Source organism: Harpia harpyja, chromosome 12 (assembly GCF_026419915.1).
Source record: "Harpia harpyja isolate bHarHar1 chromosome 12, bHarHar1 primary haplotype, whole genome shotgun sequence".
NCBI classification, from domain to species: Eukaryota; Metazoa; Chordata; class Aves; order Accipitriformes; family Accipitridae; genus Harpia; species Harpia harpyja.
The window spans coordinates 7,124,336-7,137,330 of record NC_068951.1 but is presented as its reverse complement, the minus strand read 5'-3'; the positions used below and the strand labels follow the sequence as shown (position 1 = coordinate 7,137,330).

The 12,995-nt window shown below is 37.3% G+C and overlaps 1 protein-coding gene across 3 annotated transcripts in view; it reads left to right on the top strand.

Annotated features, from left to right (window-relative positions):
* Positions 1-12,995, top strand: part of CRCP (CGRP receptor component) — a 34,002-nt gene that overhangs the window by 13,804 nt on the left and 7,203 nt on the right. For all 3 annotated transcript variants that reach the window (XM_052804853.1, XM_052804854.1, XM_052804855.1), the window contains exon 5: positions 9,661-9,718. In XM_052804853.1, coding sequence (XP_052660813.1) covers positions 9,661-9,718 — 58 coding nt within the window. The remainder of the gene's footprint in view (positions 1-9,660; positions 9,719-12,995) is intronic.

The window sequence follows — 12,995 nt, the reverse complement described above, 5'->3', positions numbered from 1 at the left end:
TTTGAATATAAGAAGGGTTTGCAGCTGTTTCTAAAAACCTGGTGGAGGTAGGTGGTGTAATGACTGACTTTCCCTGCTCAGCATGTTATTGCAGCAGTCAAGCACTAGGTTGTGCTAGTGTATGCGGGAATTTCAAGGTAGTGAAGAAAGACCAGACACCATCCAGAGAAGCACCAAGAATTGAGGCACATTCATTTGAAGAACAGAGCTTTTTAATCAAGTGAATTCTCAATTTTCCTGCCCTCCTTGTACAAACGTGCAATACTAACCATGCAGAATGCATTGCTCGTCAGGCTATACGTGATGTCCTGAAACATTCTGGCTCCAGTTAGAGAGCGGATAGCATTGTGCTGGCAAATGGTACGGTTCCTGTAAAATCACCTCAAATCTTTTCTCTCTGTTATTGCTGATATTTGGTACTCAAAATACCAGGTTAACAGACCAGCATATCTCTTCTGCTGACACCCATCCATTTTGTGATGGGTTTTTCTCATTAGTGTTACAGGCAGAAAAAAACAATTTTTCCTAAAAGGCAAATTTTAAAAGTAAATACTTAGGTGTACAAACAACTTAAGCCTTTCAGAGTGATTTCAGATAGCTGCATTGCTAAATGGAGCAAATTCAAAGACATCTAAACATGTATTTCACTGATATAGTCAGTAAAGTATGGTAAAGCATGTTTTTTTCCTGATCAGTTATTTTGATAAAATTGAAACTGTAGAACTGAGATTGTTTGTTTTTTTTTTTTAAATTAAAAGCTCTGAACTGACATTATAGTGAATTTTATTACTACCTTGTTGAGGCCTCAAACTTTGGCTAACGCTACAGTACAGTAAGCCATGTTGTACTTGGAAATACAGCATGCCACTAGCAGCTAATTTTCCAGTTTTAGTCCCTGGAATGGCTTCGTATTTTGTAAGGTAGTGCAAATGGCATTGCATGAAAAGAATATTTATTGAGCTTGTGCTCTGTGATTATGGTTAAATGAAAATTGGCTCTACTTGTACTTCTTCCTGTTACTGATAGTCTATCTTAGATCTAATTTTGGAACAATCAGATTTCCAATCACTGCATATTATTATAATTTTTAAAAATTGGACATAAACATTGCCCTTTTTGTCTTTAAATTGACACATTCAAGGAAGTGTTGAGCTGAAAATCAGTAGTACTTTTAGAAAGTATTTTCCCTCATTACTGCCAAAAACTACAACAACTACAAACCTCTACAATATTAAAGGCTGAATTATTTGCTTTGTAATTTTTGTCTCCTCCAGAGCTTTCAGAGTGAATTTTCAATACCAAAGTCAGGATGGTGCTAGTTTAACAATAGCATCATTTAATAGTCTTTAAAAAGACTATTGTGTTTCCCTCCAAACTGATTGGTAATTAACCCTTTGATCTGTAGCAGTGTTGCTCTATTTTTTGTATTCAGATACCATCATCAGCCCTCAGATTTCATCCTGGACAAATGTACTGACATTGAAGTACAGTAACCCCTGCAGAGAATACAGCCCGGTGTGTTTGCACAGACCACGCGCAGACTGGTAGTGATTTCACAGACCATGGCTGGGGACTGCTCATCCATAAGCCAGATCCTGTGATCTTGATTCAGACAACATTTTACATGAGTTGCAGTGGTTTCCTCAAGACCGTAGTATTTTCAGCTAGTAATAAAATACATGGTTATGTATACTGCTGTTACTTTACAGTTTTCCTAGCAACTAAAAACCATACATTCCTCAGGATAAATTTGTCTCTGCAGAGTCACAGATGTTTTAGGGTTTTTTTTAGCTCTGTGTGCTGTATCTTGGCACTAATACTGTTCTCTTCTTACCCATGCCTATAGATATCTTACTAGAAAAACAAAACGTGCATGCATATATATTTACATACAGTCTAGGAGTTCAGTAGCTAAAAAATGGGCAATACCAAGACACATAATACGAGGTTTTGGTTAAAATATAAGTGCTGCAAAATTTGGCTCAGTGCTGACAGAATATGATACATTTTGTCTTAATTTGCACAACAGTACGTAACTTTTTTTTTTTTTTTAGAATCTGTGAATTTAGTATGCACTGTAGCAATGTGCTGTCCGTTCTGTCTACCCAGATATGCAGTGTGATCTTGAACACAAGACAGTGATTTTTTTTTTTTTGTCTTCTAGGAGAAAATTTTTTTTGATTGTGAAGGATTACGCTATTGTAATCCTACATCCTCACCTCCTATGATATACACTCTCCCCTCAAACACAGACCCCAGACCCATTTTCTTCTCCCATAACTGCACACATTTTTGTCTCCTGCAGCCTGAGCTTTATATGTCCCAGACCCCACTCCACATCATTTTGCCCTCAGCTGGAAACGCTGATCTTGGCTGTAGCTGAGTCTCAGCTACTGCTGGATGTGGCCTAGAAGTGGGGAGGGACTGCTCAGCCTAACAGCAGTAATTGCCATTTTGGGATTTCTCACTAGGCAGGTCCTGTAAGAGTCTGCATAATGGACAATTAACTCTGATTAGTGGAATCTTGCTTTTATGTGAGAAAATGACTTTCAGCTCTTACTCATCTTTTGTATGTATTCTTGTCTTCAACGAGCTTTCATGTTCCAGTGTTACTAAACTCCAGGCAGTCCAGAGAAAATACAAAGACTTACTTTTTAGGCCAATTAAGCTGAAAATATTCTTCACTTTCTGTTTAGATGAATGAGACAGTTATCCTTTTTATTTAATGAGCGTGAGCGTAAACATGCATGCTGTAGAAAGTGTAAAGATGGATTCATCTGAGTTGGAAAAAGTTTGTTTTATTTTTTAGATGTAATGGAGCATGAACTAAATTCAGGCTTATCGCATCTGTGCCCCTGCAAAATACTGCAGTCAGCCCTGATACTGATGCATGTTCAGGCTTGCAGCATTTGCCTTCCTTAAAGCTATTTCTGATGGAATTATGGGTGTTCGGGTTCTAATTTGTGTATGTGCTAGCAAGAAATCCCAGGTACACAGAGACTCTGATACCTAAAATTGATTGTTAGGATCAGTGTTAGAAAAAATCAGTGCAGCAGGTAGTGAGCTCCAACTCATACTGCATGCAGTGGTATGTTGCTTACTGCTAGCGTTGAGGGCCGAGTAATCCAGTTTTCTATTGCAACTTTAAATTCCAGAGGCATTTTGTGAGTGTTTGCTTCAAGGGGATGCCAGGAGTAGTAACCTTCTGGTCACTCCCATTTGTTAGGAGTAGGAAGGTCAGAAATTGCCTGCAGGGAGAAGAGCTGGGACCAAAACGTCAAAAGGGTCCCCAGAGCTGATCTCAGATCATGTACTTGGAGTGCATGTCTGCATTCTGTACAAGCAGCTGGAAGAGCTGCTAATGTGGACCCTCTCAAGTAAGCAGAGGTAACTGTTCATGGCTTGCACACATGCGTGCTTGGTATTTCTTAAATAATCTTAGCAGCTGGATATTTACTAAACAGAAGAGAAAAGATAAAATGTTACTGTTCTTTATGGCAGGAGGAGCATATCTACCTGTACTAGTAATCAGTGTACCCACACTAGTATCAACGTACTTGCCCAAATGTCTTCAGTTACAGCCAATTATCCCTTTGCCATCTTGCAATATTTTGCCAAAATAAAATAACTTACATCTTCGTTATCAGAATGTTGTTTAGGCTGATCAGCAAATAACTGGCTAGGTACCAATTTTCAGATGACAGTTACTTAATAGTTGGTCATTTCTCTGTGTCTTTGGATTAAATCTCTATGTAAATAAAACAAATGCATTGCTTAAATCATAATTATATAATGTTAATATCTCTAAAGATTATTATTTTTTAGCATCAATTAGTGTTCACTATTTCTAGAACCCTGTAACACTACATAAGCACCTTCAGATGAAATATGTCATTTATGTAGCTTTTGGTATTTTGTACCCTGCTGCTAATTCCTTTTTGATGTCCTGAGTAATTTTTCCAGTAGGGAACTTTGCAGATCAAAAACAGGCATGAAATTTTTCAGATAACACATTTTAATTACTTACTTGCAAATTATCTCTCATTCTTCTGTACCCATTTTAAAAACTGCAAATACTCTGAATGATACCATCTTTGCTGAAATAATGCTTTTGAGATCCATTTGTCCCGACTGTAAAACTTCTATCTATTCCCTAATGAGTTATAGTAATGTTAATGGCTTATAAGCAGAAAGTCTTTGAGGGGTGACCTTTTTTTATTGTGTCCTGTATTTCTTGTCTTCAGGAAACATGAACAGTTTCACCAATTGATTGTTTTAGTCACAATGTATAATTGGTTTTAATCTATTTCTGTTGTTAACCTGCTCTGCCAGTAATCTTTCTGTGATAAACATGATGGAGCTCTGCCTGTTTTAAAATAGTTCTGGATAAATAAGATTTGCATTCTTTAGCACAGGCATGATATGGCTTTGGCTATTTGATCCTGTTTATTTGGCTCTGAAGTTTTGTCAGCAACAAATTGTAAAGATACTACTTTGAAAAACAAGAATATGAGAAAATTTATCTTTATGTGTTCTTTTACAAAAGTCAAATAGTATGTTTTGTCTGGAGATGTGGTGGAGCTATAGGATTGGATTAGGATATGTGTTGCTGCAAAAGTGAAGAAGGACTTGTTTGAAAAGGCTCTGATCTCAGAAGTGGCATGTGAGTGTACAGTGCAGTGAGAAACTTTTATGAAGTACGAATTCATTAAACAGTGAACATAAGTCTCTCTTTTTAAGTAGGGCTTTGGGAGGAGGGGGTAGTGTTTTACAAGTAGATATCCTCATAGCTCTCCTGTGAGAGCTGAAAATGTTTTCTGTTTTGGATGTCTGGAAACTGAGGCACAGGCACGTGCTTGGCCAGGGACCATAAAGCAAATAACATTGAAAGCCAGGACCAGAGTGCCAGCTTCTGCACCTCCGTCAAGTGCTCCAGGCACTGAACCAGGCAGTTTCCTAGCTCTTGAGGAAAAAGCACTTAATCTGTCATATATTCATTCAGATGAATTGGCCAGATTTTTGTACGCTGAAGATGTTATTTAATAGTCTTTACCCAGCTCTGTTAGGACTTTTGCTTTTATGGCAAAAAATGCAAAGGTGAGGTTCTTCTCTCATTTATTTGTTAAATGACCTGCTCTCAATTTTAATTTTGGTCTAAAGGATTTCAGTATTTGCCTCCTGTCAATATTAAGGTTTTATTTCTCTTCTTTCATTACTTATGACAGTAGTAAATGGCAGCAGTTATAAATACCTTATCTTTTTGACAACAAAGCAGCCAACAGTGGTGCTCTTGGTTCAGTGTTAAATTCAGCCAAGCTTGCTTTTACAGCTGCCAAATAGATAGAAGTGATTAGCATGGGAAAACAAAGGATGTGTATTCACCACTTCCCACCAATGGAAACATACTTGGCTTTCATCCTTGAGTCTCCAAAACCAAAGCAATCTAATAAATCTGGCTAACCAGGCTATTTCTGATTCCTTTGTGTTGTCTGTAAAATCACAGTATTCAGAATTTAAGACCAAACCCTGTGCTGCCAAGGGGTTGTTAACAGGAGAGGGAGGAAAAATGTAAACAGTTACTCTGCAGGAGGGAAGAGGGAACGTAGTCACTACAGTGGGAATTGCCTTTAAATACTGATTCGTACTGTAATTGACACAAAGGACCTTCTTCCCAGCATCCTCCTGTATTTTTGCAGCCTGGATGTGCCTTACACTACATGAATGCAAGGACAGATCGTTTCGGGGCACTACAAAATCTCCAAGAGGAAGGAGGAGGTCTGGCCAGGGGCTATGACCACACGGTCCTTTTCAGCATTATTCAGTGGAGCCTTCAGAGAATAGAGCAATGTCTGCTGCAGTGTACTGTCTCAAGGGCCTTTCCTTTTCTCCTCCAAGACCACATCTCTTCCCCATTCTTACACCTCCAAAACTCAATGCCTTTTAAAGTAGTCACTGCTTGATCATTCCCCTTCAGTCTTACTGTCTGTAAAATGGGAATAGTGATCCTTACTACTTTATACAAGACACACAAATAAGTGTGGGCAAGCTCGAGGAACTAATTTGATAATTGGTGTTTCTTAGAAAACACTTCGAAACCACTGATATAATACTTGCTGTAGGAACTTATTTAGGCACCTTTTTTTTTTTTTTTTAAGGAGTAGGTTGATGGCCCTGCTTAGAAGGGCAAATGCTGATGTGCAGGTAGAAATATCTTCCCGTTCTTCAGCAAAAATAATCTTTTAGCTGTGAAATCTGAAACCGATGTGAAATCTTCCACACTTGTTGGCATTTATCCAAATGCCAAATGTCACTTTATTGCAAGCTTTTTCTGAAGACTGAGAAAAATCTTCTGATGTGGTTCTGTAGAAGTAGAAAAGAAGATTAAAAGGACAGGGTGGTACCCAAAATGTTTGAGCTCATTTTTTAAACAGACATTTTGAACAGTTCTGTGGTTGAGTAAAAAGGAGTTTTCTTTTTTTTTTTTTCTCCTCTATAAAGTCCTAATTCCTTATCCCCTTTTCCAATTTTGAAACTTAGAGAGGAAAAAAATAGGTACATTTGTAAAGTAAATGTAAATTCAAGATGTTGAATTTTTAATGGTAAATGAATATATAGGAGGATTTCTTGGAGCCTTCTGTTGTGAATTGTTAATATTTCACGAATGCTGCATTTTAAAATTGCAAGCTTTTCTTCTGAAGTTGAAAGTCATGGTTAGAATTATTTTCCAGCATTTTTAAAAAAAGGATGGCAGAATGGCTCAGGGACTAGGTGGAACAATTAAAAACTTTTCTTTTTTAGGATTTTGGTTTTGTCACCAGCAGGCTGGGTCTAAAAATAACAGTGTGTCATTTCTTTGAAGCTGTTTTCAGTTCTTTAGGACTGTGAATACACATCAGTAAACCTCCTGGTATAATGAAACTTTATGTTTGGTATCAGCAAAGCTGTTGTCTTTACTGAGCCACAGTCTCCCATAGTCCTGTTCCCATCACTAAGTCACTTGCAATCATGGACCTTTTAGCTGAAGAGGGTCTGTCAGATCATCCAATCTGTGGTAATACATTCCTTCGGGAGACATCAGCCAGGAAAATTTTATGCTAGTGCTGCTCATTTGGCATGTTCAGTGGATAAATAAAGGGTCTTATTCTCTTACGGTATCAGCTGTCTGCTGCCTTAGGTATTAAATTCAGTCTCTTGACACATATACACTTGTGCATGTACACACCAGAGCAGTTCATTGCCTGTCAAAGGCTTCTCCTGAGAAGTGTAAGCACCTTGGTCTTTGAACATGTACCGGTGCACATACATGAATGATAAAAGTATTGAAGTGCCTGACAATGTTATAAACTGTTAGCTGGCATTAGATTTCAAGGGCAGCCAGTGTTGGAGGCCATTTGAAATGAGATGGTATCACTGAAGTATATCCAGACACGTAGACATTGACCTGCTGGTTGTAAACGCCTGCATGGGAGAGATCTGTGTTCTCTTGAAAGCTGTAAGGTTTCCTTTCTAAACCACCCACAGGTCCAATAAACCAGGGAAAAACTCTTCAGAATCAGTTTAAATATGCATTAAAGATGCACTTTAAATAATAATAAATTCCAAGCTTTAGTTCTTCAAAATCGTAGTTCACTACTGTATCGCAGACTGGAAGATCATGCATGTTAACTGTCACTTCTCACTTTAATGCACGAATGTGCGCAATAAAGATGTGCTGCGTAAACATAGATGGCTGCTAGGGGAGGCTGTATGTCAAGTAATCATAGAATCATAGAATTGTTTGGGTTGGAAAAAGACCTTTAAGATCATTGAGTCCAACCGTTAACCTAGCACTGCCAAGTGTAATAATCATTCAAGATTCCCCCGCCCCCCAAAACATACGTTGAAGTTCCTTTACTCATTGTATCTATTATTATTATACTTTAATTGTATGTTTTTATTATAAAAGTGCATTTGTTACTGTTTCATACGCCCTTTTAAAGATCTGGTTTATCTTTAGGAGTGTTGTATTATTGCGCTTTTCTGTTCTAAAACACAAAGATTGGCTCAGATCATTAGCCATGCTGCTATTATGTGGTCGATGTTAATGTTTTGAGCTTCTGAAATTAATGAAATGCGCATTACTGGCATATGACAGCTGTTTTTTACTTTGGTTTTAGAATTATTTGTATTTAAGTAGGGTATAAAATTAATAATTTTTGGCTGCAGAGCTATTGCGTAAATGTTGTGAATTGAATTTAATGAGCATACTTGTTTGATCACATCTTCCAAAAAAAAAAAAAAGCTTTTAAAATGTCAATGAATTTTTTTCCCTCATACCCCTTTTTTTTCTATTTTAATGATCAACATGTTTAAATGGACATTTGCGAGATCTCATGATTTCTTGACGAGAAAGTAATGCTAATAGCTGTTTGGTTAAAATGAATCCAGAAAAACAGTGAGGCTGGGTGAACTTGATGATGGTTCTGAATGTATCAGGAATTTTGCTACTGGCTTCAGTGGTGCTAAACCAGTCCCTCTGAATATTAAACTGTTTTGTGTTTTAAGTACCAAAGTCAGACAAGTTTTACTGACTTCTCCTCCTTGTAGGCAGAGGAGAATGGAATTTCAACTATTAAAAATACAGATGCAACACAGTTTATATCTGAAGTCAAACCAAAAGAAGTTAATATTGATTGAAGTGCTTTTGTGCTAAAGGCATAGGACTGCAAATCTGAATGCATAGAATTGCTTTCTGTCTGCTTTAGAGCATGAACAGTATTTGAATTTTTGTTAATTAATGAATTATCTTGTCTTTTAAACCACAATAAGTGACCCTACTTTTACAACTCAGGCACTGACTGAGGGTGGTGGGGTTTTTTTGGCATTTTCTGTGTCTTTGCTACCTTGCTGCTGATGGTCGTGCCAGTCTTTGTGGGACTGTGCAGTGAACCAAGTCAAAAACAACCCAGGGAAAAGAGGTTTGTTATCTTCACAGTCCAGCTCAGTCCCCCACCTGGTTTGCTGCATGGTGCCCAACAGTTGTAGAAACACGATGGAAAGGTAGATTTGCATGGGAACAGAGATGAAGATATATTTTTGCCCAGATATATGTGTGTAAAATACAGCCTCAGCCCACTGTAATAAAGTGTGAAAAAATGCATTGGCTTAAACCGTGTGGGTTGCAGAGAGTATATGTGACAAGTGGTTTCAAGCTGATTTTTTTTTAACTTTGCATTTGCAATGGGCTAAGAGAATAAACAAGTTATTGCCATTTGGCTGATGGATTGTAACTTCTTAGGTATGATAATTGTTCTTGTGGTTGTGTGTTCATAGCAAAAGAGTCTGTGATCTTTGACGAGTTGTTTAGCGTTTCTGTACAGCTTTTAACAAAGCAACAGTGCCTGTTAATGCTTGTACAGTAATGATCTAAGGGTCTCTGCCTTGCCACCTTAGACTAGAGGTGGCAACAGCACTATGTCTAAACACACAAGAAAGTACTGTATTTAAAATATCCAAATTATCATGGCAATTAAACCACACTGCAAACCCAGTCAGAATTATTCTTGGCAGTGGCATTTCATCCCTAAATTATCAGGAATGTATTTGCATCTTACCAGTCATTTGAGGAGATCCTCAAATTATACAGTAATGCAGATTGTTTTACGCTTTGCTTTTAAACAGGGCAGAAAAGCTACAGTTGCTTAACCACAGGCCTGTGACAGCAGTTGAAATACAGCTGGTAAGTAACAATGCTCCTGACTGTTCAAAGCTTAAATGAAAGCAGCTTTAACCTTGAAGATCAATTGAATAATTACTTTCTCATGGTCAGTGATTGAATGTATCCTTTTATGCACATCTTTACATTCATGGTTTCGAATCCACTCTGCTTCCTCTCTGAGAGCTCCTTAGAGACTTGCCCATCTTTCTCTCAGACAGACTCTCCACTTCTGTTTGCTTCAGTGTCACATAGTGAAAATGCCCAATGCAGTCATTAAAGGTTAGTTACAGTATTGCAACTAAGAATATATTTAACCTGAGTCTTTTTGCTGTGGCTCTGTAATCAAGTACTTCACTTTTTGACAGCCGTGATGATGTGATTGTTTTGATGGCAGGGTTTTATGTTATAGTAAAATCAGACACACTAAAAAGGAATGAGTAATGACTGATCTGGAATTTTGACCGGTGGTGCAGGATGAGAAATGGATATAAACAGACTTTCTGATAGAAAGTGGCCGTTGTCAATATATTAAGCATAATTCTGACGTAAAGAGGGATTGTTGCTAAATAGAAATAGATGGTTATATTCTCTGAAGTTTCTCCTTAGGAATAAAAAGTCCTGTGGTAATAGAGAGAGTCTTATAATAAGGATATTCTTTTAATAAGGATCTCGTACATTAAGAACATCTGTTTACAATCTTATCCTGAAACCAAACTGTGTAGTAACGGGACCATATTTTGCTGCAAAAAAGGGAAGGATTAAAGAGGTACCAGTAGGACTATTTTTCTTTCATAGCCAAGGAGTAGACATTGTAATGCTGAAGGCATCTCATAAAAGAATGCTTCTAGCTGAGGAATTAATACCGTGTTTTGTGATTGAAGAGATCAGTGTCGATCATCAACCCAACCAAGAGCATTAAGGCTTCATGAGGTTTGCTTAGGAAGTTAGTCATAAGCGATGATGTGGAGCCTGTCTCATACCTTTGTTAGCTTCATGTGCTTAGACACAGATTTATTATATTCCCATATAGCCCATATACGGTCTTTTTTTCCCTTTTCTTCCTTAAATGCAATAATCTTTTGCTGCTTTCAGGTGACCGTGTGGTTTTGCCTGTCGTGTCGTCCCCCCCACCCCGTTACCCTACCTAGTTCCTCATTATCTTACCTATCCATAAAATATTGAAAGTAGTTTTGCTCCTGTGTCATGTTTTGAAGTCCAGGAGGCAAGTATAAGAAATTTTGGCCTTTATATTAGAAGTCAGGCTTCTGTAGAGTGTTCCACTTTAGATTATTCCAAGGTTTGTGATGTCAAAGTTAGATAAAACTCATTGCTAAAAATTTCAGATAGAAGATTTGAGTTCAGTGTCCGTCCATTATTGATACGTAACCCTTCTCTAATGATCAAAAGCAACATGTTAAAAATGTAATATTTATACATTTGGGAACTAGCCTGAAGTTGTATCGTCATGGAAGTATTGGGGATGCAGTTACTTCTGTTCCATTGCAATACTCCTGTAATTCCCAGGGCATGTTTCTCCAAAACTAGTATTACAGTAATCTAAGTTAACTGGATTGTTAAGACTGTGTTAAATTAAGCCTCCCCAAAATTGCAGTACATTTACTCTTTCATCAAAGTACATCAAAGTCTTTTGAGCTCAATAACTGCTAGGAGACTGCAGGCCATTTTTGTTAGTGAAATACAGAGACTAGGAGCCATAGCAAGGAAATGATTTTGCTGTTCAGTTGCTGTCTTGAATAATTTTGGTTTTAGGTGAGGACAGGGGAAAGAGATTATAGCAGTGCAGCATCCTCGAACACACAAAACCTCTGTCTTCTCTGAGCATCTTTGAGTATAAAATAATGCAGAGCAGTGGAGGCTACCAGCATTTTCTTCTTTGATGTCAGTAGGGAGATTACCCATAGAGAGATTTCATGCAGGCAAGTCAATTCACTGTAGTCAGTGGATGAGAGACAACCTACAGAGAAGTAAATACTAGGTCTGAAATTGCCTTGATTCTCTTTTCATTGAACTTGCCCCTGCCACTCAAAAGCTTTTGAGTTGCTCCTGGAATTGAATCAGAAATAAATGATGATGAAAACTTCTGACTACTTCATATAATGTAGGCAAATCAATTGTCTCTCACTTGCTCAAATGGTTTTGGTCTCAAACTTTTACTCAGTGCTGCCTGTCCATGGAATGGAGTCAAATTGATCTGATAGGCTTTTAATAGCTGATGTGAGAGGATGGTTATATTTACTGCTGCTTGTTGCTTTTTTGCCTTTCCAGCTTTTTGGATTTTTACTTTCCTTCCATAAAATTCCCTGTCTTTAGTTGTATGCAAACAATAAATCAATTCTGATAAAATCATATTTAAGCTAAAAAGCAAATTTATGTTGTGATCTTTTGGTCTCAAGTTTTTTTGTAAGTCTTTATGCATAAATTGCTGTAATTGTTCATATTTGTCTTTTCTGGACTGTGTGCCAGGATTTATTTTCAAACAACAATAGCAATAAAAGGAGCATGAAATTCTAATTCACATCCCACAGGGTAAAACACTGTACACATTGCAGCTATCTTGACCTCCTGTTTTAATCTTTAACATATGTTGTTGCTGGCTCAGTGATCCATAAAGGAGGAAAAAAAAAAAAGACAGTGATGTTGATCTAGCCATGACAGTGGTCCAGCTTTACTTAATGCTGAACTGTGATGGGTTTGAAGATTAAGCATCATCTTTTCTAATGAACAAATTGCTCCACATTCTTCTCTCTGAATGGAAAAGTAGATTTTAATTCTGTGCTTTTTAAAACTAGATTTCCATCTCAGAGAGCTTTGTACCTTATGATATGTGTTCTGCATAACCAGCCTGGCAGATTGTCTTTCATTGTTGAATAGAAAATAACAATGTGAAGTATTCTTCTGGAAAATGGAAGATCTTAGAGGATTTAAACATTTTATTTTCCCACTTTGCATACTTGGTTAATTATCTCTGAGGGACATTAATCCAATCATTCAGTCTTTTATTTTATTTCTTTTTTATGTGCTTTTTTTCTATTAGCATGTTGGTGCTGAACAATTTCAAATTACTGCTCAAAGGAGGAAGTAGCAGTCATTTTCTCATAAAATATGTACCTCCTACACTGGAGTTAAATTATGTGCTTGATAGCTTTGGAAGTGCTCAGAACCCCTGCTTCCTTTTTTGCAGTAGTTTACTGGTTATTTTTAAAATAGAATTCTTAGCTTATTATTCAAATAAACAATAGCTTTTAACGCACAGGTGGTTCTGTTCTGTGATGCTGAG